Source organism: Palaemon carinicauda, chromosome 18 (assembly GCF_036898095.1).
Source record: "Palaemon carinicauda isolate YSFRI2023 chromosome 18, ASM3689809v2, whole genome shotgun sequence".
NCBI lineage: Eukaryota > Metazoa > Arthropoda > Malacostraca > Decapoda > Palaemonidae > Palaemon > Palaemon carinicauda.
The window spans coordinates 26,971,030-26,996,675 of record NC_090742.1 but is presented as its reverse complement, the minus strand read 5'-3'; the positions used below and the strand labels follow the sequence as shown (position 1 = coordinate 26,996,675).

Sequence of the window (25,646 nt, the reverse complement as noted above, 5' to 3'; positions counted from 1 at the left end):
ACAGAGTAGTTCCTCTTGAAGGCCAGGGACGTTGCGATGCCTCTGACGTCGTGTGCTCTAAGGCGACGTGACGGAGGAGGGTCTGGATTCAGGGCATGATGGATGGCCCTTCGAATCCAGGCTGAAAAGGTATTCTTGGTGACCCTCCTCTCCGTCCTTCCTGTGCTCCCAAACAGGGCTTGCACGTGAGGACGAACTGCAGCTGTTCTTTAAGATAACACCTCCAACTCCTTATTGGGCATAGTAGGAGATGGTCTGGGTCATCTGTTACAGAACGGAGACTCGAAATCCTGAAGGAGTCGAACCGAGGGTCCGGGCTCCAAGATTTTGAGTCTAGTAACCAACTCAGGGACGAACCTGAACATTACCTCCCCCTCTCCTCTTAAATGGGCAACGTCGTACAAGAGACCATGAAGTTCGCTGGCACGCTTGGTCGAGGCCAGAGCGAACAGGAGCACCGTCTTCCAAGTCAGGTGACGATCAGAAGCCTGGCGTAATGGTTCGCAAGGAGGTCTCTTAAGAGCCCTAAGAACCCGAACCATGTTCCATGGAGGAGGTCTCGCTTCTGACTGGAGGCAGATAAGTGCGTAGCTTCGTATGAGCGAAGAAAGATCCAGTGAGGAGGAAATGTCTATTCCTTTCAGCCTGCTGGCCAGGCTTAAGGCTGAGCGATAGGCTTTCACCGCTGAGAGCGAAAGGCGCATTTCGTCCCCCAGGTATACAATAATTCCGCTATTGCTGGAATAGTGGCATCAAGGGGAGAGGTACCTTTCCCACGACATCAACCACAGAAGACTCTCCACTTCGCCTGGTAGACCCCTGCGGATGATTTTCGCAGGTGTCGAGACATCCGCTCCGCAACTTGTTGCGGAACGCCTCTTTCTATGAGGGGATGCTGGATAGTCTCCAGGCGAGAAGCCGAAGCGATGCTACGGCTTTGTGGTAGATGTTGCAGTGTGGTTTCTTGAGTAGCTCGTGTCGTGGAGGAAGCTCTCTCGGGAGTTCCGTCAGGGGATGCAGAAGGTCCGTAGCGGAGCTATCAGAGTCATCGACAGGTTGACCGATAGTCTGGTCTTGTTGGGCACCCTTCTCACCAGACAGAACGGTGGGAAGGCATAGACGTTGATGTTGTCCCACCGTTGTAAGAAGGCATCTTGCCAGAGTGCCTTGGGGTCCGGGCAGCTTGAAGTTCAAGGCTATCGCGAACATGTCTACAAAGTCAGGACTTTGTTGGCTACCAGAGGGTCTAAAGACCACTCGGTACTCACTACCTGCGAGGCTCTGCTCAGACTGTCTGAGAGCACATTCCTTTGCCCGGAATGAAGCGAGCCTATAGTGGTATTAAGTGGGATCGGTTCATCTCAGTATCTCTACTGCGAGATGGGAAAGCTGTTATGAAAAGGTACCTCTCTGCTTGTTGAAATAAGCCACTACCGCGGTGTTGTTGCTCACGGAGTGACCCACCAGGGTTTGTTGGAACTGTTGAAGGGCCAGATATACGGCCTTCATTCCTAGCAGATTGATGTGGAGGTACCTTTCTGATTCTGACCATAGGCCTGAAATCCTTTGGTTCAGAACGTGGAGGCCCCCCTCGCCCTTCTTTTGACGCGTCCGAGAACAGCATCAAATGCGGGGGAAGGACGAGAAGATCCACTCCCTTTCTAAGGTTTCCGTCAGTCAACCACCACTGCGGGTCCATTCGTTCCGCAGGTCCCATAGGGACCAGAGTGTCCGGGGAATCATTGCCTTAGTTCAACCAGGACTTGAGCCGCCATTGCAGGGATCTCATCCTGAGGTGGCCGTTTGGAACTAGACGGGTCAGGGAGGAAAGGTGATCTAGGAGACGTAGCCAAGATTGGGCTGGAAGCTCTCCTCGTCTGAGTAAAGGTTCTGCGACTCCTCAGCCTTGCTATCCTGCCGTCTGATGGGAAGGCTTTGTGGAGAGTGGGGTCTAATATCATGCTTAAATATCCCAGTTGTTGGGATGGAAGCAGAGAAGACTTCTCGAGATTTACCATGATCCCTAGATCTTGGCAAAGTCCCAGAGGCTTGTCTCGGTGTCGAAGAAAGGTCGATTCCGAGACTGCCGGGGTTAGCCAGTCATCCAGATAGCGAAGAGGACGGATGCCGATCCTGTGTAGCCACGAAGATATCAGGGTGAACATTCTGGTGAAACCTGCGGTGGTGTGGAGAGATCAAAACACAGCACCTTGAACTGGTAGACCTTGTTGTCTAGGCTGAATTTCAAGTACTTCCTGGAAGACGGATGGATTGGGATCTGGAAGTACCCGTCCTTCAGATCCAGTGTGCACCTGAAGTCTTGTGGTCTCACTACAAGTCTGATCGACTCTGCTGTTCCATGCTGAACAAAGTTTGTTCGACAAACTTGTTCAGAGCTGATGACGGGTCTCCAGCCTTCAGATGCCTTCTTCACAAGAAAGAGTCGACTGAAGAAGCCGGGGGGAGCCGTTGACGACCTTATGGAAAGCATCTTTCTAGAGCATGGTCTCGAATTCTGCCCGAAGGGATAGCCCCTTTGCCGACTCATGGCATAGGAGGTCAGCGACACTGGATTCACTGTCAGGGGAGGTAGAGATGTTATGAACGGGACGCGATATCCTTGGCTGATTACGGAGATCGTGCAGGAATCGGTCCCGAGTTGCTGGTACCTGAACGCGCAACTTTAGGCATCCCCACACTGGGGGACAGGGGGGGCGCCAATCCTAGCGTTTGTGGCCTCGGCCGCTCCCTCTAGGATTATTGCCTCCCCAGGAGGACTTCCCATCCTTCTTGTCCCTGACAAGAGGGGGCTGCTGTTTAGACACCTTTGTCCTTGCTGCCAGAGCCGGTTCCGATGTCCTAGGCTGACGAGGTTGTTGTTGTTGAGGCGCTGGAGGCTTGTAGGGTCTGGAAGTAAGCGGTCTGGAAGTAACCGCCTTTGGAGGGGCGAATCGTGATTCAATTTCCTCCACCTCTCAGCTGTCCGTCTCACATCCTTGGGCTTAAACAAGCTCTTTCCAAGGATGGAAGAGTATCTGAGCTTGCCGACATCACGGTTGGGACTTTCGAGAGAAAACTCTCGGTCACTGCATCTCAGTGCTTCAGCATCGAGTTTCACCCCAAGTTCGAAACTTGGTGAGCCGGAAATCGATGGTGCTCGTGCCCGAGAGGAGGAAAGTTCCATGGTCTTCCTGGTGCTCTCCTTGGACATGTCCTCGGATTGCAACAGGATGCCCAGAGATCCAAGCCAGACGACCAGCCACGAAGTGGCCTGCATGCATGGCACACTTTGTGGCCTTCACCTGGCTCAAGATCTCTGAAGCCGAGAATGACACCTGCCGGGCGGAGAGTTTCTCGAGAGAAATTTCCCTGGTAAGCCCTTCCACGGAATGGTGGAGAGGCCGAGCTAAACCAGGCTTCCCCATAATCTCGAAGTACCTCCTCTGCTGACGGCTGACAGACGCAGTGTCAGCGACTCCCGCTGGAGGGAAGGGGATCGGGTGATCCTGAGGAGTAGAGATGATGGGGCCTGTCTGAAAAGAAGGAGAAGAATGTTACCCAGACCTCTCTGAAGCTTCTTCCTGCTCCTGCACGCGCGCTACTCTGCCTTTACGGGGTGGAGATCGTGACGACAATGATCTGGAAGTACGCGCTCCAGAAGACTCGCCAGGTTGCCCGTGTTGCGAAACCCGACGAGAATCACGGACGAAATCGAGCTGGCGCTCGCGCGATGGTAAAATCATTGGTTCGCGAGTGGGCGCGCGGGCGAACGTGGGTGCGCATGCGTGCGAGCGAGTGGGAGCGCCCGCGAGTGGGAGCGCCCGCGATTGGGAGCGCGGTTGTAAGGGCGAGCGCTGGGGGCTGAGAGACCGATGGCGCGTAAGCGAGCGATGGCGTGTTTTGGCGAGCGATGGTGTGTTTTGGCGAGCGATGTCTCATTGGAGGGCGATGGCGCGTTGGCGAACGATGGCGCGTTGGCGAACGATGGCGCGTTGGCGAGGGATGGCATGTTGGCGAGCGATGGCGCGTAGCGACCGACCGCGAACAGGAGAGTTAACGCGTGAGCGCGTAGGAGACCTACGGTGATCTGAAGCGTGGGCGCATTGGAGCGTTGAAAAACGCTTGAGCGCAGGCGAAGAATCGCGCGGGCGCTCAGGAGATCGCTAGCGCGCAACGCGCGAAACTCCAAAAGGGCGCTGCAAGTCCAGAGGAACCTGTGAGCGCCTGCGCGCCAGTGTAGGACCCTCTTGAACTGCGCGATGAAGCAGGAACCGGGGAGATCGTTAGCGCGCAGTTGCGCGGCCAGAAGATATCAGCGAGGGTGCAGAACCAGATGGTGAGGTTGCGCGCAAGGGAGAACGCTCCAGGGCGGGGACAGGAGACTTCTCGTGGGCGCGCGGGCGCGCGGGCGCACAGAGTCTCGTTCAAGTCTGGAAGTGTGCACCGGAGAGGGTGCGAAGGCGATGGCTTGCGCGTGGGTGAGCTCTAAGGGAGCGCAGGAGATCGTCGGTGAGGAGGCGAAGGAATAATCTCCTTGCCTGCACCCAGATCCGGAGATCGTGGGCGCACATCAGGAAAGGGGGCTCAGATGTGCGCTGGCGAGGAGGCGAACGTGGGAGTTCAACGAAGAAATAATCTCCTAGCCTGCGCCCAGATCCGGAGATCATGGGCGGGGAGGGCGAATGTTGGCACGCATTGCGCACATCAGAAAAGGGCGAGCAGATGTGCACTGGCGAGCAGGCGATCGTGGGCGTACAGGAGACCGTTGGTGCACAAGGCGCGTAGCCACACAGAAGGTCTCAGAAGCGCTGGCGATCAGGAGATCTACGGCGAGACTCAGCTACAGGAGATCGCTGGAGTGTTGATTCAGCAGAAGTCTGGTCCACAGCAGGAGAGCATTGCGAACTACTGCGCGCGAGCGCGCAGGAGAACAAAGTTGCACAAGTAAAAACCTGGCACTGAAGGGACTTACTCACATCGTGAGAAAAGCCCTTTGCCCCGAAGGTACCGGTGCCCGTCGGAAAACGGGGTGGAGTGGCGCCCACTGCGCATCTGCGTCCAGGAACGGAGATGGAAGACAAGAAGGTCTGGCAGGTGTCGGAGATTGCGAACGATCTGCCGAAAGGACTAGCGAAGCAGCTGCAACGGTCTGTTCTCTTCGAGGAGGATCCTCTGCGGGGCTGAAGATGAAGACGACCACGGACAGGAGCACCATCATCAGTCCTCCGAAGAGGAGTCTCTGTTAGTGAACTCCCCCGGGGGGAGAGGCCCTCGCAGGAGAGACCGTTGGACTCAGCTGCCCCCTCGAACGATGTTCAGAGGGGGGAACTGAGCCTTCAGCAACAACAGCAGGGGGAGTCCTCCATAGAGGAGTCTCTATGAGTGTCCTCTCTTGCGAACGAGAGAGGTGGACACTTCGTAGCAGAGACAAGAAGAACTGATGAAGGCGCCCCTTAGGGCCGTTGGATCAACAAGCTGACCTATAAAGAGCCACCCTGCGAAGAGGAGCTCCTGCAGATGCTCAGCCCCTTGACCATAGCTGCAAGTGCGACCGCTCAGCACCAAGAGCATAGTCGCACGAATTCCATGGTCCGGCCTTACAACCGCTGAGCCCCTTGCGCATGGTTACAAAAGCAGTCGCTCAGCACCAAGAGCATAACCGCCCGAGGACCAGGAAAAAAATCCCAACCAGGAATAATTAAGGTAAGAGAAGTTCCCCCCCCTTGAAGGGGAAAAAACTCATACCTGGGAAGGGAACCTCCCTCGGAAGGGAAGTTACCCACCCATGGAGGCGAACCTCCTGAGCATTCTAAATGAACTAAGGAGCTGACAGTTGTCACGGGAGAACTTCTAGGAGAAGGGAACACGCCCATGACGAAGTCCTAGAGGGGAGGCGGCAACAGCAGACTCCCCAGGCCCAAACAGGACAGCTCTGCTTCGTTGGCACATTAGGCAAACGAAAAACTAGATAGTTAACTGTGAAAATAAAATAAATGATTAGTTAACATTCATTCCCCCGAAGGAACTCCGAAGAGGAACCCCGAGGGAAAAGAACACAAGAATTACACACCAGGAATGCACCCTCCTCCCCCACTGACACTCACGGGAAGGGGGGGAAGGCGGAGAACTGTAATAAAAACAGAATTATAACACATACAACAATTATAATTATGTAATTCATCTAAGAATGTTCACTAATAGAAGAACGAATGAACCCCGAAGGGAAGCGTTCTACACAGAAGCTGAAAAGTTAACAAACACAATTAGACAAATAAACGGAGAAGCAACTCAACCCGCAACGGGAAGGAAGCTACCGTAATACGTAGTAGTAATAAAAGGGTGAACGACCTCAAGAGAGAGGGAGAGACCGAAGTCAAACTAAACTCCCATGTTCCCTTCGCTGAACGTCCAAGTTCCCCGAAGGGAAGGAGGAACAGCGGAAAAAACAGATTAATAAATAAAGTCCAGCGATGACGATTCACCACAGCGCCCGAGAAGGAAGGACCGAAGGACCAAGGGAGAGATCGCAACCCATAAAATGTCACCGTGGAGACCTGGAACTACACGGAGATGATGTGGTACACACACACACAGCATAAACACTGAAAAGGAAACTTACTGTATTTCTATACTCAAATATATACATAAACATAAGAATGTTTATATATATATATATATATGTTAAGTATAAGAAAAGTAAGTAATTAAGTAAAGACAAAACATTACTGGCTGCCATGCAAGGACGGGAAAAGACACGTCTGGCCCCCGTCCGAGCCAAAAGCGAAGTGAATCAGTTCACCAGTGTAAGAGGGGGCTACCCCTCCCCTACCCCCTCGCTAGCTAGCGAGAGGGTAGTTGACCCTCGTTAAAATCTAATGGCTCGTCATTTCAGCTACGCTGAAAGTAATACCCCATGTAAATAGCGTGGTTTGTATTTCGGTTACGGAACAAAGATGTTTTTGTTCCATTTACAAATAAATATTTTTCTTGTTTTTATGAAGACAGCATTTCATTCCAGTTCCTTACACCATTGTGTCCCCTTCTCAGCCACCCATTATATGTTTAGTATTATTTGTTTCCTGTATAAAGTCTAACCTGAGATTCAAGCTAGGTGCTCTCCTCCTGAAGGACTAGCAGCAAAGTCTCCCGTCCCCAGTGGCTCTTCCTGGACGGACTCGTGGACATTCTCCGAAGGTCTAGCTGGCTCCTGTCTGATCCTTGCCGAAGACTTAGGAACATTTTTGAGTCCTTCGATTCCCTCCTAGGAGGGATACAGGACTCTACTAACGATGGATGCAGCCTCTTCTCACATCTTTGCGAGAAGACTTCTCGGGAAGAGGCGGAGTTTCCCCCATAGGTGCGATAGCAGAACGGACCGGCTCGTCCGACTCCCCTAAGTATGGGAAATCCTCACCCGCATGGGAGGGAGAGAAAGTCTGGGGGGGAGAAGGAGCCTTGTGCAAGGATTTGCGAGGAGACAGTTTAGCCCTCGGAGAAGTCACCACAAAGGGGACTCCTTTATTCCTCTTCAGGGGAGAGGAAGCCACCACTGATTTGTGACCCAGTTCAGAACACAGGCTTAAAAGCCTGCATAAGAGCTCTGACTATGGTCCCAAACCAGGGCTACTGGCTGACAGTTGCGCTGTCAGACACCCCATCTGGAGAGAAGGGGATCGTTCGATCCCTTGGAGGAGTCGACAAACGAGGGTTCGCCTGAAACGAAGCTGAAAAGAAAGAGTCCTTAGACCTGTCCGGAAACCTCCACTCTTCCAGCGAGAGCGCTGTTCTGCGCTTGCGGGGAGGGGAACGAGACGATGACCTGTCCTCCTGAAGCCCCGTGAAATCTCGTGCGTGATCGCGCTGGCGATCGGGGCGCAAATTGGGTTGGTGGTCGCGCAATGAGCCCTGACCTGGATCACGCGCGGAAGGATCGTGTGCAGTAGGAATTTCGCGCTTGCGCATGCAAGGGCGCGGGCGTGCGAGGGTGATGCCGTGGGCGCGCGTAGGAGATGGCGAGGGCGTGCGGCGCGCAGGAGCTGGAACATGAGGCGGGATTGAAGGCTGGATGGGAGCAATCATTTGATCACGTGTGTGCGGGCGTGCAGGAACCTGGTGAAGAGCCTGTGTGGGCGAGACTGTTGGGCGCGTATCTGGAAGCACTGGGCGAGGGCGCGATTGCGCAGCCTCGTGATAGCACGAAGGTGAGTTGTGCAAGCATCTTCCCCTGAGGAGATTGTTGGCGCTGGGCACGCAGGAGATCAAGGGCGCGCTGGGCACGCAGGAGATCAAGGGCGCTTCCTAACTCCCTTGTGCGGAGAAGGAAGGCCTCTGCGGCGAAGGGGAGGATGAGCCTTCCGCCTTATACGCCCTCTAGGGGCTGTGGGATCAGCAAGCTGACTTTCGTAAGGCCTCCGCAGAGGAGTCTCTGTAAGTGAACTCCCCCGAGGGGGAGAATCACTGACAGGAGAGACCGTAGGACTTAGTTCCTCCCTCGAAGGATGTTCGGATGGGGAACCTAAACCTTCAGCTACCTCAGCAACAACAGAATCAGGAGTTTGATCAGACACACCGGATGCCTCCGTTACAACAACGTCAATGATAGACAGAGGATCTATGTCTGCTATCGTCGGCGATTGCTTAACAGCTGCACCCAGTTTGATCATGTCAAACAGGGCTTCCCTGGAGGGCGAACCCTGAAGCCCCAAGGAAGCCCAAAGCTGTAACATATCATTGTTATTCATGGACAAATCAATATTCATATCCTCCTCCGGGGGAGGAGGGGCAGCTGCCTCGCTATGGGGGGCAACTACCTCTCCCGCACCCCGGGATCGGTCAACAGAACTACGGCCTACGCTACCACTTGCCGGCCTCTCGGAAGAGACCGACCGAGTGAGAGCTTCGGAGGAGGAATGGGCTATTATTATTATTATTATTATTATTATTATTACTAGCCAAGCTACAACCCTAATTGGAAAAGCAAGATGCTATAAGCCCAAGGGCTCCAACGGGGAAAAATAACCCAGTGAGGAAAGGAAATAAGGAAATAAATAAATGATGAGAATAAATTAGCAATACAGTATATCACTCTAAAAACAGTAACAGCGTCAAAACAGATATGTCCTATATAAACTATTAACAACGTCAAAAACATGTCATATATAAACAATAAAAAGACTCATGTCAGCCTGGTCAACATAAAAATATTTGCTCCAACTTTGAACTTTTGAAGTTCTACTGATTCAACTACCCGATTAGGAAGATCGTTCCACAATTTGGTAACAGCTGGAATAAAACTTCTAGAATACTGTGTAGTATTGAGCCTCATGATGGAGAAGGCCTGGCCATTAGAATTAACTGCCTGCCTAGTATTACGAACAGGATAGAATTGTCCAGGGAGATCTGAATGTAAAGGATGGTCAGAGTTATGAAAAATCTTATGCAACATGCACAATGAACTAATTGAACGACGGTGCCAAAGATTAATATCTAGATCAGGAATAAGAAATTTAATAGACCGTAAGTTTCTGTCCAACAAATTAAGATGAGAATCAGCAGCTGAACACCAGACAGGAAAACAATAATCAAAATAAGTTAGAATGAAAGAATTAAAGCACTTCTTCAGAATAGATTGATCACCGAAAATCTTGTAAGACTTTCTCAATAAGCCAATTTTTTGTGCAATTGAAGAAGACACAGACCTAATGTGTTTCTCAAAAGTAAATTTGCTGTCGAGAATCACACCTAGAATTTTAAAAGTCATACAAATTTAAAGAAACATTATCAATACTGAGATCCGGATGTTGAGGAGCCACCGTCCTTGACCTACTTACAATCATACTTTGAGTTTTGTTAGGATTCAACTTCATACCCCACAATTTGCACCATGCACTAATTTTAGCTAAATCTCTATTAAGGGATTCACCAACCTCAGATCTACATTCAGGGGATGGAATTGATGCAAAGAGAGTAGCATCATCTGCATATGCAACAAGCTTGTTTTTTAGGCCAAACCACATGTCATGTGTATATAGTATGAAAAGTAATGGGCCAAGAACACTAACCTGTGGAACACCGGATATCACATTCCTATACTCACTATGGTGCCCATCAACAACAACTCTTTCAGATCTATTACTTAAAAATCAATAATAATGCTAAGAAACGACCCACCCACTCCCAACTGTTTCAGTTTGAAAACAAGGGCCTTATGATTAACACGGTCAAAGGCAGCACTAAAATCAAGGCCAATCATACGAACTTCCTGACAACAATCAAGGGATTTTTGTACAGCATTGGAGAGTGTAAGAAGGGCATCACATGCTCCAAGGGCTTTACAAAAACCAAATTGCAAACTAGGGAATAGATGATTACCTTCAGCAAACCTATTAAGACGTTTTGCCAGAAGACGTTCAAAAACTTTAGATAATATGGGAGTTATGGAAATTGGGTGGTAATCAGTGGGACTTAAGCTACCACTAACACATTTACATAGAGGAGTAACATTACCAATTCTCCAATAAGTGCTAAAAGCTCCTCTTCTTGTTAGCTTGCGCAAAATAACAGATAACTTTGGAGCTAAGAAATCTGCTGTCTTTATAAAAAACAAAGGAAAAATACATTTGGGTCTACACCTCCATAAGCATCAAGGTCCATCAACAGAGCTTTAATCTCACGAGATCGAAAAGCTAAACTAGTTAGTTTAGCCTCAGGAAAACAGGAATGAGGAAGTTCAAGTTTTTCATTACTCTGTTTACTGTCAACAACATCAGCCAAAAGGGTTGCCTTTTCCTGTGGACAGTGAGTGACTGAGCCATCTGGTTTAAGTAAAGGAGGAACTGTTGCATCTACATCAAAAAGTGCAGATTTAAGGGTAGACCACCATTTATGTTCCTGAGTTGTACCAGAGAGGGTTTCTTTTATGGTTAAAAGAAGAAGAAGCCTTGGAATTTTCTCTCTTCAAAGAAGCCTTTGAAGGAGAAATATCCCTTTTGGACTTCTTCTTCCGGCACCGGGAAAACCTCTCCCACTGGGAGGTAGACCACTCCCTACATTCAATACATACATTACCACTATCACACCGTTGGCCCCTACAATGAGGACACAAGGTGTGGGGATCAGTGTCGACCGGCGACATAAAAGTCCCACAAGGGCAGCCAGGTAATCCAGGACACGTACGCATTATTAATTAAAAAAGGCCAACTTCACACACTCTGTAGAAAAAGAGAAAGCAAAACAGATTAATGGCAGTCAAGAGAGGGTGAGAGCAGACACGTCTGTTCATCACCCGAGCCAAAAGCAAAGTGAAGTATTCACTAGTGTGTGTAAGGGGGGGAGCAAGCTACCCCTCCCTACCCCCCACTAACTAGCGGTGGGGTAGTAAACCCTCGTTAAAATTCTAATGGCTCGTCATTTCAGCTACGCCGAAGTATTCACCTTATGTATATAGCGCGGTTTGTATTTCAGTTACAGAACAAACCATTTTAGCTAGATCTAGCACGCCAATGTCTGAGCACTAAAAGCCATTTTAGCCAGATTATCCTCATTGAAAACATGGAGGCCTTCCTTACTGAAACTATTTTCCTTGGGACTGATCTTAACCTCTTAATGGCTGGATTTTTCTACTGGCTGCTAACATAGGAAAGTTTCAGTTCAAATCAAAACTAGATTTCACATTCCAGGCCAATACAAACTATTAAAGACTGATGGCAAATGAAATAAATGTTGTAGATGAATACCTCACACAAAATAACAAACTAAAATTTTCAGTATTGTTTCATGTCATGGTTTAAAAAGATATAAAAAAAAAAAAAACATAAGGTTCCAGATGGTGTAACAGTACCATATTCACCTTCTAATCACACATACCATTGAAGCGTGATAATAATAATACTCATACAGCATGCCTCTATAAATTTGATATGGGGTATCTATAATGGAATAAAGTTTTCACTTCTATAAAACTAAACATCACTGTTTTTAAATGTACGATTGTTACAAAATTATATTACCACTCGCAATAATTGCAAGGAAACCACAAACAAGAAATTTTTAATTTACTTACCAGAGCCTCTGATGAGTCAAAAATACTTCTGAATTATCAAGCAACTGATTTTCCATTGATCCAAGTAGTGCAGAGTCTCTTACTACAGCCATTATTCTACAGTAGCTTCACTGGAAAATGAATAAATTAAGATGTTAAACAATGATTATGCAACCAAATCAAGTAATCTTAAATAGTGGAAAAATCAGAAATTTTAAGTAAGTTCTATTTTTCCTATTGATACTTACCTTGAACTACTTTCATAGGAGGACGGGTAAAACCACTCCGCTCAGACCAAAAAGATTCAATTCCCACCCCAACGATGCCCGGCCACCATCTTGACCTTATGTCCTCAGTTCTCACTCCAAACTTCGCCCACTCTCTGAGTGCCAGTTCACCAGGGGACGGACGGGAGGGCCATAACCTGAAAGTAGTTCGAGGTAAGTACCGTTGGAGCCCCATGAAGAGAGCGATGTGTGATGTTGCCGTGGTTGTTTAACTTGTATGTTGATGGAGTGGTGAGAGAGGTGAATGCTTGAGTGCTTGGAAAAAGATTGAAACTAGTAGACAAGAATGACCATGAATGCGAGGTAAATCAGCTGTTGTTTGCAGATGATACTGTACTGGTTGTAGACGTGGAAGAGAAGCTTGGCCGATTAGTGATAGAATTTGGGAGGGTGTGTGAGAGAAGGAAGTTGAGAGTTAATGTGGGTAAGAGTAAGGTTATGAGATGTGCGAGAAGGGAAGGTGGTGCAAGGTTGAATGGAGAGTTACTTGAGGAGGTGGATCAGTTTAAGCACTTGGGGTCTGTTGTTGCAGCAAATGGTGGAGTGGAAGCAGATGTACGTCAGAGAGTGAATGAAGGATGCAAAGTGTTGGGGGCAGTTAAGGGAGTAGTAAAAATAGAGGGTTGGGCATGAATGTGAAGAGAGTTCTGTATGAGACAGTGATTGTACCAACTGTGATGTATGGATCAGAGTTGTGGGGAATGAAAGTGACGGAGAGACAGAAATTGAATGTGTTTGAGATGAAGTGTCTAAGGAGTATGGCTGGTGTATCTCAAGTAGATAGGGTTAGGAACGAATTAGTGAGGGTGAGCTAAATCACAGAAAGTAATACCCCTAAATAAATAGCATAGGTTTGTATTCCAGTTACAGAACAAAGCGTAAGTTTGTATTCCAGTTACGGAACAATTAACAACTCGGGAGAACCACTCGATCCTCAGGCATGAAGGGGGCTCCCCACGGAGACGAAGCTGAAAAGTTAAATTACAAAAAGTTATAATTTCATTTAATTAATGAAGATAAGCATTCGGAAGCACAACCTAACCCGCGAACGGGAATATAAAGCCAGCCGTGATGACCATGAGAAAGAGTAAGACCGAAGTCCAGCTCTGAGAAGGCCGCACTTCTTTCCCCCAGCAGATTCCATGTAAGGGGAAGGCGACGACAACAGCTGAATGGAAGACTATCCGCCAACTGGAAAACCGGTGTCCAAGGAGAAAGGTCGGGAGGGAAGGTTCTCAGTCCTTTAAGAACCTGCCGTACTACGCTATCACAGAAACAGCAACATACACTGTAAAGAAAAGCTTAAAATACAGAATATATAAAAACATTAAGTGTTTTCATATACAACAGCATATTGAAGAAGAAACATACTGTAAGTTAAATTAACAGTAACAACCGCTCTACCTCCGAGCCAAAAGTAAAGTGAAGCACAATCAAAGGTGTGTGAGTAAAGGAGGTAGCTAGGTAGCTACCCCTTTACCACCCCGCTGACTAGCGGGATGGGTAGTTAACCCTCCCTAAATTCTAATGGCTCGTCCTTTCAGCTTCACCGAAAGTTATACCCCCTATAAATGGCGTAGGTTTGTATTCCAGTAACAGAACAACTTAGAAATTGTGACAGAGTTGAAAGCCAAAAAGGGCGATGAGGAAGAGGAGTCATAGGAGGAAGAAGAATGCGCACATTTCTTCCACTTTCCGATCCTCACCTCAGGCTCTGCAAGCAGAAGAGACGAAGTTCGAGAAACCGAGGCAACACTTCCTCAAAGGAAGAACAACAGGGGTTTCTCTAACATGAACCACAACACTGAGGAACACTGTCACAGTGGGGGAAGTCACACTTACAGTGGAGCAGAAGCCCCAAAGCCCCCAGAAACAAGGGTTGGGGGTAAGTAAAGGGGAAGTGGGGAAGGGATGACCAGGTCAGGGAGATGCAAAGGGAAACATCACACCCACCAGGGAACGCGTCCTTCAGCCCTGGGCGCCCTAGGGAAGGGGAACTACTGTGGATGTCACCGGAACACTGAAAGTGGGGACACACTGACAAGCCCTTGACCACTGGCATCACCAAGGAGACATTGGCCTTGTGGAGTCTACCTGGAAGAACTAAGGAGGCCAAAATCTCCTTAGGTCACACTCATCACCAGCAGTAGCACGAACGGAGAAGAGCCTCCAATCTCCGATGTGGTCTAGAGGTTCCTCTTCAGGGGACTGCAGTGATGACGTTGAACCAAAGAGGCGCCTCTTCACAGCTGGTGGAGGGATTCCTCTAAGGCAAAGAGGAAGGCGAGCCTTCCGATGGATGCGCCCTCTGGGGGCCGTTGGATCAGCAAGCTGACCATTAGCAGTCCTCCGAAGAGGAGTCTCTGTAAGTGAACTCCCCCATGGGTAAGATACACTAGCAGGAGAGACCGATGATGAACTTAGTTCCCCCTCGGAGGATGGTCAGTTGTAGGGTTTGGAGTGGCAGAGGAGATAGGTGATGCCACATGAGAAACCTCTGACACAACGTCGAAAAGAGTCAGGGGATCTACCTCTGACGGTGACAATGACTGCTTAACAGAAGCACCCATGCAGATGAACTGCACAAGGGCTTCCTTGGAGGGCGAACCCGTGAGCCACAAGGAAGATCAAATCTGAAATAGGGAAGTTAGTGACAAGGCCTCACCCGGGGGGAGAGGTGGTGCTGCTTCGCTAGGGAAAGCAACCTCATCTCTCGAGACCCGGGGTTGATCGGAAATAACTTGGTCTACGCTACTACTCGACGGTCTCTCGTAAAAGACCAATCGAGTAGGAGCTTCGGAGGAGGGTTGGGCAACGGAAGAAGAGGCCTTGGGTTTTTCTCCCTTCGAAGCAACCTTAGAAGGAGAAATATCCCGTTTGGACTTCTTCCGCCGTCGCGAAAACCTTTCCCACTGGGAGGAAGACCTCTCCCTACACTTGTTGACACTACCACACTGTTGACCTCTGCAGGAAGGACAAAGGGCACGAGGATCAGTCTCAACCGCCGTCATATATGTTCCACAAGGGTGGTCAGAGAGTCCAGGGCAGGTGCGCATGCTCGCCGAAATTAACTTCTCACACGCTCTAAGAGAAAAAGAGAAAACAAAATGTCGTTAATGGCTGCCAAAAGTCGGCGAGGATGAAGAACAGCAACGAACATTCACCATCCTAGCCGAAAGCAAAGTGAGCTCAATCACAGGTGTGTGAGGGGGAGCGGTAGCATGCTACCCTCCCTACACCCCCGCTAACTAGCAGTGAGGAAAGTTAACCCTCATTAAAAATTAATGGCTCGTCATTTCAGCAACGCCGAAAGTAATACCCCTATTAAATAGCGTGGTTTGTATTCCAGTTACGGAACAACTGGTAAGCATAAGAACATGAAAAGTTAAGGGTAGATCAAATAAAGGATTTGTATGTCATAAATAAATATAAACATTCATGGGGCCAAATCAGACATGCTCATACCTATTGATCCAAGTAATGGCATTAAGGGGTATCTTAACAAAACCATTCAACAATAAAAGAGATCTGTGGAAGGATACATCAGACCAAGAATATTCAAAAAATTAATCCATCACTTCTAAAGTGTAAACATTGAAACCCCAAAAGGGTCTATGTAGGATGACGGCCATACTCTGTAACCCTAATTTTCAACCCTTTCACTAAAAATATGGTACTCTAAAGGGGGTTGTAGCTGGGCGTCAGCATTGCTTGTTTGGTAAGAAGGTAAAGACACGGCTTATGGGATAGGTTAAGAGGAGAAATTTAAGTTAGGTAGCAATCTTTGCATGCAGGAGGTCCTGTCCATCATTATCAAAAGGCTCCCCCTAATTCAACCTAAACTAGAATTTCATGTCCTTACCCATCAAGTCTAACATCCCTCAACCTAACTTAGGATACTATGTAATTACCCATCACATATTACTATAGCTTCCACAAGAGCACGAGTAAAGGAACACCGAACAGTACAAGTTAAAGTATATTACAAGTAACATAAATCATGTTTTTCTTGGTATACCAGTGACTTAACTAACTTAGTTTTGACTAAGCCAATAACAATATATGAGGTTAAACTAGCTTACCTTGAACTAAGCCAATACAACGCTAGGATATGCCTATGTTAGTTACTGATCAACTAAAGCCTAGCAAGAGGGCATGAACATACGTTAGGTTACTTCCACTCTCGGGGGGTGTCAAAAAGTCCTTGAAAGATAATATATGTTCAAACCAAACATCAAATTATATAGAATAATGAGAGAGAGAGAGAGAGAGAGAGAGAGAGAGAGAGAGAGAGAGAGAGAGAGAGAGAGAGAGAGAGAGAGAGAGAGAGAGAGAGAGAGAGAGCATGAGGTTAGCCCACTTATCTCTAAGTGAAAATTACAGATAATTACAGTGGTGACAATGACATTAACTTACAAAATATTGTAGTAGTTAAATGAAGTAACGAATTTCTTCCTAAACACGTTATGTAATTCACGTTAGTAAATTAACTTTTTAAGCAGTAGTTGGGTTTCAGACGTCAAAACTCTAGGACTCCAGCTATGAAACTTTTGACACATTGTGACTGACTCCTCAAGTCCTCAGGGATCAAGACTTTCGTTCGGTAAAATCCCCTACTCACCTAGGTAAAATCCCTTGTTGCATCATATTCTGGTGTGATCAAAATGGCAAAAAAAGAAAATAGTAGAAATAACTCAACATAACGTTTTCTATTCAGACAAATAAAGAAACTATATTTCTTCTTTTGTACATTCATTATAGTGTTGCAATTAATGGCAAATTAAATAACATTAATACCGTATAATCAGTCTAAAAAAAAAGCATGCTGCATTTTACGGAAGAATTGCATTACTTTAAAGACAGGCATATACAAGAAAAATGTCATAAACTAATGTTTAAAGCACGTATATTCTAATAACTAAGGGATACTTTATTTCTATCACAATTATAGAAGCAAGCTCCCTATAACTAGTGCATTGGAAGTAGTTTTAATCGAGTAATTATCATAATAGAAATGTTACAATCACAAATATCATTGTAACAAGAATTATGTGGAACAAACAAAATTAAAATAAATGCTGATGAAATAACTTGATATCTTACACACACACACACACACACACACACACACACACACACACACACACACACACACACATAAGGCCTTAGAAGAGTTGGTAGACACAGGCCTACATGGCTGAGGACTATGAAGCGTGCAATGGTAGATGATGAATGGAGAACTATTGATTTAAAAGCTCAAGATAGAGACGACTTGCGAAATCTAACTGGGGGCGTTTGTGTCAATAGGCGTAGGAGTAGATGATGATGATGGTATAGCCTATGATTCAGATAGTAAGGTTATATAATGAGATGCACAAGAAGGGAGGGTGGTTCTGAACTGAATGTCATGTTGAGTGGAGAGTTACTCAATTTAAGTACTTGGGGTTGGTTGTTGCTGCAAATGGTGAAGTGGGGGCATATGAAGCCTGCGTCAGAGAGTGAATGAATGATGTATAGTGTTGGGGGCAGTGAAGGGAGTGGTAAAGAATAGAGGGTAAAGAAAGTGACTGTACCAACAGTGATGGATGGATCAGAGTTGTGGGCAATGAAAGTGACGGAGAGACACAAATGTGTCCGAGATGACATGTCTGAGGAGTACGGCTGGTGTTTCTCGATTAAATAGGGTTAGGAACAAAGTAGTGAGGGTGAAAACGGGTGTAAGGAATTATTTAACAGCTAGAGTGGATATGAATGTGTTGAGGTAGTTTGGCCATGTAGAGAGAATGGAAAGTGGCTGTCTGCTGAATAGGTTGGTGCATACAAGAGTTGGTGGGAGAAGTACAAGAGGAAGGCCAAGGTTTGTGTGGATGGATGGATTGAAGAAAGCCCTGGGTGATAGGAGGATATATGTGAAAGAGACAAAAGAACGTGTTAAAAATAGGAATGAATGGTAAGTGATTGTAGCGAAGTTAAGGTAATCCTTGCTGCTTCCAGCTAGCCACCTTGGTGACCGCTGAGGTAGCAGCAGTAGGGGATTCAGCAGCATATGAAGCTTCATTTGATGGTGGATAACAGGTGAGGGTGGGCTATGACACCCTACCAGTACCATCCAAACTCAGCTGAATCTCTGGTCATAAGATAATAAGAAAACTGTATGAACAACCTGTAAGTACTCTATATTGGGACATCCTTACAGAACTAGGAATATGGTTAGTGTCTTACAGAATAGAATATATAAAATTAATGCTCTTCCATAACATGACAAACTCTGATGAAAAGTGATTCGTACGAGAGATAATTGAGGATCAGTTGAATAACTCTTACGGAAATTGCTGGAGTTACAGAATTGAAGAAATCTGTTGTAAGTATGGGATGGAAATTGAAGGAATGAGAAATTGGGTGAAAATGACCCAGAAAAAAAGAAATCAAGAGACGAATTATGGAAAAGCTAGAGGAAACTATTGAAGAAAAGAAGAAAGGTATGAAAAAATTAAGGTTTATGTAAGAAAATGGCCCACAGCCTTATTGCAGAGAAATGTATCTAGATAAAGCAACCCTGGTAATGAGAGCAAGATAAAATGTGCTCAATCTAAAAGCAAATTTCAGGGGAAGATTCACAGAGGATGTATGTGACTTTTGCAAAGATAAAGAAGATAATGCAGAACATTTATTATCATGCCCAACATTTTGACAGTTAATAAAAAAAAGTTATTGTTCTAGGCAGTATATATTAGCAATCCATGTAATGCGAACTTTGGTTGTGCAGGAAATGTCCCCTAAATCTCCATGAAGTCATTAGCAGCAGGGTGACGGATTGGGTTTAATGCACTGGACAATATATCTTTTCGGCTTTTACTCTTGATGCCTGGTGGGTGATCTTACTGGAATTAGTATGGAACGGCAGGGGTCACTTGCCTTAGTTAGATAGGCACTGCACATCACAAGGAGCTGGCTATTCTTTTATGAATCTAGCCAATGAATCCTCTGTGGATTTAGTTAGTCTATGGAAAGCGAAAATTACAGAAAGACCTCCTGTCATAGACGTAGCAGGGTGCTAAGAATCTCCCAGTTTGTAAATACTAAAGAAAAATTGAAAATTTGTAATTGTAATGCTGGAACCATGAATCAGATTGGGAAGTTATGGCAACTGGAGAATGAATTTATAGTTTGGATATCTTAGCCGTAAGTGAAACACGTTTTAAGGGGTTTGGTAAAGAAATCTTACCCCAAGGCAATATATATATCTACTCAAGAAGAACAGATGGAGTTGGAAGAGAAGGGGTAGAAATGATGATGACACCAAGAGCAGAAAAGGCATTAGCGGAATGGATAGCTGTAAATAATAGATTGTTTCTTGCAAAGTTTAAATCACAGCAGTACAATATGAGTATTATAATTTGCTATGCACCAACAAATGATTCCCCCGACGAAAGGAAAGATGACTACCACGAAGAACTGTAAAGTGTAATAGATGTGATCCCAGAGAGAGAGGGAGATATGGAAATTGTGATTGGTGACTTCGATGCTAAAGTTGGAAGGTGTTGGGGTTTTGGTGAAGTTACAAATGAAAATGAGGCATACTTTTAGAGTTTTTGTTCAACAAACAATCTTTTCATTGGAAGTAATATTTTCCAGCACAAGGACATCCGCAAATATGCATGGACTTCACCATATGGTAATTACAAAAATCAAATAGACCACATAGCCATTAATCATGAGAGAAGGAGGACTCTGAGAAATGTAAGAAGCTATAGAGATGCAGATATTGGCAGTGATCACCAGCTCCTCATTACCACACTGAAATTAAAACTGAAAGCACCCAACAGAGATGTTGATAGAATGCCTGGGTTTGATACAACTAAGCTTCTAGAAGATGAGCACAGTAAAACCTTTGCAATTGAATGTAGAAATTGATTTGTAGTCCTAGAGATTTTAAGAGACGAAGAGCAGATCATTAATGATGGATGGCGTGATATTAAGAACATATATCAGTCAGTTGGTAGAGAAGGTTTGGGACATGCATTTACAAGGAGAAAACCGTGGATATCAAATGATACTTGTGATACTATAAAAAGGGGACACACACAGAAATTGATTGTTGAAAGTTTTCAAGGAAGTAATGAAAATTGAAAGGTGAGCATGCTAAGCATTCCAGTATCGATAGTGAGGTCAAAAGAAAATACAAGAATAACTGGAGAGAATATTTACAATACAATATACGGTAGAAAGGCTGACAGGCCTATATACTCGAGATTACAGTCACTCAGTACACATCATCTCTGGTCTTGTAGTCAAAGCGGAGTGGGTGGCTTATCCAATGTCTGTCTAATCTGGCTTTGGAGGTATTGAGTCTCTCTGCAGATATGACTTCTTCCGGCAGCTGGTTCCAAACATTCACCACGCGCTGGGAGAAAAAGTGTGATCAAACTGACTCAGCTGCATTCTTCAGCTATCGCTGCTTCTCTAAACACAATGAGTGTCCTCTGGTTTTGCTGTCTTTTTTTTTCTTTTTTTTTTTTTCAAAGAAAGCATCTTCTCACAGTCCACTTTGTACTCCCCATGCAGATACTTGTAAACTTGGATGGCATCTCCTCTTAGTCTACGAAATACCAGTGTTGGAATTTCCAGCTTATTCAGTCGCTCCTCATAGACCGATGGCATATCCGACTAACTTGTTAGCTGCAGCTGTAGTTTTGAGGTTGTGGGTCTGGAAACACAAACCAGAATCTGTTTTGAAATCAATTTATTTCCTTTTACTTCAAAGTCTTCATTGCTGTTAATGTGTATTTATGAAGCAAAAATTAAGAGCTGTTTACTTTGTTATTTTGTAAGTCACTTGATGTAAAATACTTTTTCGCCAGGGTAATTAATCTGTTATTATATATTTCGATATCCTGTAACTAGGCCTTACAGTATAGTTAGGGTTCTATATATAGGGCCATGGGCAGCAAAGTGATTTAAAAAAAGGGGTGGAATTGGAACTGTTGGGTTGGGGCTGAATGTAGGTATAGGAGCAGGCGCGTGGGGAGGGGAGGGGGGTGGCGTCACTAAGAACTTTGCCCTGGGGCAGCATTTAGGTATGTGAGGGCCCTGTCTGTACCATGGTCTTCCATTGTCTTGGGTTAGAGTTTTCTTGCTTGAGGGGGACACTCGGGCACACTATTCTATCTTATTTCTCTTCCTCTTGTTTGGTTAAAGTTTTCATAGTTTAAATAGGAAATATTTCTTCTAATGTTCTTAAAATGTTTTATTTTTCCTTGTTTCCTTTCCTCACTGGGCTACTTTCCCTGTTGGAGCCCCTGGGCTTGTAGCATCCTGATTTTCCAAGTAAGTTTGTAGCTTAGCAAGTATTAATGATAATAATAATAATAATAATAATAATAATAATAATAATAATAATAATAATAATAATAATAATAATAATGGTGGAACAAGATAGTAAGTAACAGGAGCAGAGTTTCGAATAATGTAAGTCATAGAAGTAATGTCGAAAACATAGAAGATAAGGAAATGGTCAATGAAAAAATAAAAATAGATTTTCTTAGAGCAATTAAAGGCTGGATGAATTACTGTTGAAACTTAGAAACGAAAGTCAAATAACAGGGGCACAAAGATGCAAAACGGGAGGAGTGGTAAATCCAAAGATGGATCTAGCGCAGAGGTCAGTATCAGGCCATATTATGCAGGGGCATCAAAGGGTAAATTTAATGCCATATGTAGGAACAACGACTACAGGGGGGGTTTAAAAAAGTGAGACCTAGCATAAAAAACAGGAAGATGTATAAAAAGTGCAAATTTTATCATGTAAATGTAAGGGGGATTAAATTAAAAATAAGTTCTATTGAGGAGATAGTAAACACAACTAAGGCCACAATTGTATGACTGATTGAAACGCATTTATGGAAAGAAGAAAAAAGAGAAAATGGATATAAAATTTACGAGAATAGCATAAGCACAGGAGGGGAAGTACTGATAGGAATTAAAGAAGAAATGAGAAATGTAACAGTTGAAGTGAATAGAGAGAATAAGACCCATGAAGCAATCACATCAAAATTAGATTAGGTTTAGTGTACGCTTCATAAGAAAGTAAGAAAATTAGGAAGGAAAAGGAAGAAATGTATAAAGTAATAAAATAACGTCAAGAAAACAGATAAGAATGAAGAAAAATGATTAATAGTGGGAGATTTTAATTGTAAAGTAGGAGAGGAAATAGTGGGAAATAAGGCAGAAGTTCTAGGTGGGAGGATGCCTGTAGACAGCTGGTAAAAAATATAGATTTTAGTATTTTCAAAAATGTAGAAAATAGACGAGAAGTGAAAATAGGAAACGTACAATTATAGATTATGGAACAATTAGAAAAGAGGATAAGGATGAACTTCAAACGATCCACATAGACGAAGAAAAAGAAATCAAGCTCAACAGAATAACAGATAGGATTACATACACAGATCACAATGCCATAATAATTGAAATGGACTGGCGAACGGGAAATCAGCAGAATAACCAGAAGAGAAGAGTTCTGGACTTAAGAATATGTAAAGAAGAGACTGAAGCTACAGGACTATTGAAAATCATTAAAGGAAGGGAAAAGATAAAAGAAAAGTATAAAATATGATAAGAAAAATGTCAAAAGGATAAAGGAGAAATGCAGTAGGAAAGTATCTAAAAAAAGAGAAGAAAAAACAATAAGAACATTGATGATGAAAAGCAAAATAAAGATCAGATTGAAATGAAATAATTCAGAAAACAGACGACTACATGAGGTTTGATAAAAACTGATAGATAAGTGTATAATAAAAGCAAATACAAAAGAAAATGCAAAGAAGGTAATAAAGCAACAAATAAAGTAAACAGAAAAGGTGGTGTCAATGGAGCAGGTTTCTGGGATTAAAAGAAAAAATCATAGATGGACATAAGACAAGTTCTATGACTGCCATCAGAAATAAGTATAGAGTAACAATAGAAAATATTGATGATATTAACAAATTAAACTTTATTATACAGATCCATGCAAGTTGGAAAAGAGTAATGCTAAAGTGGTGAAACAATCCGCAACATTAACTAATAGACTTTCAATTGGGTAATGGAAAAAAAGCAAATAAGAAAAAGGTAAAGTAATGAAGACAACTCAATAAGTAGATACAGTTATATTATCCCTGAAAATAGGGATACAAGAGACAGAAAAAATAGCAATAAAATGATGAAGAAACAAGGGCCAAGGCATGAAGAATATTATGAGAGAAATTATAAGTGGAAGTGAAGAGAGAATAGATATACCGGATGAATGGGATGAACAAGAAATATTATCAGTGGACAAGTCTAAAGGTAACGGATTAGATATAGACAATAGAAGAGGACTATTTATTATGAATACGACTAGTACGATGTTTGAGAAAATAATTTTAAGGAAAATCAATGACAAGATCAGCAGACTTCAGTGGGGTGGGATAGAGTGTAGATCACCAGTAGGTTAAGTTATCACCCTGAATGCAGTTATAGATTATAATAATCATTTAAGAACCCCAACATACATATGGTTTGGTGATGCAGTAAAATGTTTCGAAAACTATGCTTGAATAAGGCTACGTTAAAGAATGGAATAAGATGGCATGGAAAGATAATGCTAAGCTGATATGCAAATTAAATGAGAAAGCTAAAGTGACAGCTAAGAGTCCTGTCGCATATACAAAAGAAATTATCATAGAAAGAACAGTAAGAAAGGGAACAATTTTTATACTAAATTTATGCTTAATTTTCACTGACAAAGTCTATATTATAACTGAGAAACCCCTAACCCTGATTAGAAGCACCAGAATATAAGCCCTGATTTATGTAGATGCTATAATGTTCCCTAGTAGCAATAGATACAAAGTAGCAAAATTCATAAGCAACTGCCACAGTTAGGAAGAACTGAAGCAATTTACTTTTAGCACCAATCCACAGAATCAGTGGTGTTAGGAATAAAACACAAAACAGAGGAGGTTCAAAAGTTCAATGAAGTGGTTAGAAATGAAATGATAGAAACAGTTAAGGATATATATATATATATATATATATATATATATATATATATATATATATATATATATATATATATATATATATATATATATATATATATATATATATAGGAAAATTGTATTCAGAAAAGGAAAACCATAGTCCTAGCATAAGTAAAAGGGAAGCAAAATAGAATGCATGGTACAGGAAGTATGGAGACTAACAGAGTAGGAGACTTGGCATTGCTGGCGAGAATGAAGATTTGTGAAACAGTAATAGTACCTACAATGTTTGCAAATATTGAGACACGGGATGTAATAAAGAAAAAGAAACGAAAAACAAAAACTAGAAGGCATACAGTACAAGATTATGAAATTGATTTTTGAATGTGTTGCTACCACACCTGGTTGTGGGTTAATAGCAAAAACAGGAACATGGCCAGTTGAAAATAGAATAGAGTGTAAAAATGTGATGTCATTTCACATCATCATATCAGACAGATGATAAATGATTAGTTAAGGAGGTAGTGGAAGCCAAATAAGGAGACCACATTGGGAATGCTGGGGATAAAGTCTTATAGAAATGTACAAGAAATATGATATTAAGATTAAATAAGTAAGGAAGGGTAAAAAAGCAAGAACTCAAGAAGAAATAAAAAGTAAAGTGACAAATGAAATCAAAAGAAAAAATGATGAAAAGAAGTCAGAAATGGCCAGGCTGAAGTTTGTAAATAGTAATGGCAGAAGAGATTACATAGATGAACTTAGCACTAATGAAGCAGTGATGGTAATGAAGACAAGGTTAAATATGAAAGACTTAAAAGAAAACTGTGGATACAGGAATGAAAAGGATAGGTTTTGTGTGCTGTGTTGTGAGGTAGATGATACAACAGTGCATATGTTTAATTGTGAAGAATTAAGAAACTTTAGAAGCAATGGTATAGAATTAAAGACGCTAGAAACACCAACCAAATAATTTGCCTGATGTATTAGAAATAAAAGTATGTAAGCTGTGCTGTCTGTGTAGGAGGTAACTAATGTCAGTGAACTCTCTGTAGCACTTGCAGCACTTTGCACCTACAAATCTAGTAGTGTACCCACAATCTCAGGGGAGAGAGGAACCTGGAATGACAATGGGTAATGGGGAGTAGGCACACTACTTGACGTGTGGATGCAACGCGGTGCAATCTGCGAAAAAATAATTGTCAATAGTTACCTCATACACAGACAGTACAGCTTGAATAAAAAGAATAGAGACAGTGCAAAGACGTGCCGATATAGTTCCTATCCCGTTGACGTGTTTTCGAAATTTGAATGGAT

At 44.0% G+C, this 25,646-nt stretch overlaps 2 protein-coding genes across 5 annotated transcripts in view; one reads left to right on the top strand and one right to left on the bottom strand.

Moving 5' to 3' along the window:
- Positions 1 to 16,993, bottom strand: part of LOC137657732 (uncharacterized) — a 166,964-nt gene extending 149,971 nt beyond the window's left edge. Inside the window, exons 1-2 of one of the 4 annotated variants that reach the window (XM_068392184.1) lie at positions 16,949 to 16,993; positions 12,062 to 12,171 (exon numbers count right to left, since the gene is read on the bottom strand). In XM_068392184.1, the coding sequence (XP_068248285.1) occupies positions 12,062 to 12,153 (92 nt within the window). In that variant the 5' untranslated portion in view covers positions 12,154 to 12,171; positions 16,949 to 16,993. Of the gene's footprint in view, positions 1 to 12,061; positions 12,172 to 16,409; positions 16,522 to 16,743; positions 16,928 to 16,948 lie in introns of those variants that run through there. The other 3 variants (XM_068392183.1, XM_068392185.1, XM_068392186.1) reach the window with 3 other exon arrangements.
- Positions 16,994 to 19,614: 2,621 nt separating this feature from the next.
- Positions 19,615 to 20,241, top strand: LOC137657242 (uncharacterized). The gene is made up of 2 exons (XM_068391581.1): positions 19,615 to 19,784; positions 19,950 to 20,241. The coding sequence occupies exons 1-2, from the start codon at positions 19,615 to 19,617 to the stop codon at positions 20,239 to 20,241; spliced, it is 462 nt and encodes a 153-aa protein (XP_068247682.1).
- Positions 20,242 to 25,646: the final 5,405 nt, after the last annotated feature.

Excerpts from the sequence above, each read along its gene's own strand:
- LOC137657242 (XM_068391581.1), top strand. The coding sequence starts at position 19,615 with ATGATGATGACACCAAGAGCAGAAAAGGCATTAGCGGAATGGATAGCT. Across the intron at positions 19,785-19,949 it reads GATGACTACCACGAAGAACT|TAATATTTTCCAGCACAAGG; the intron begins GTAAAGTGTAAT and ends TTTCATTGGAAG.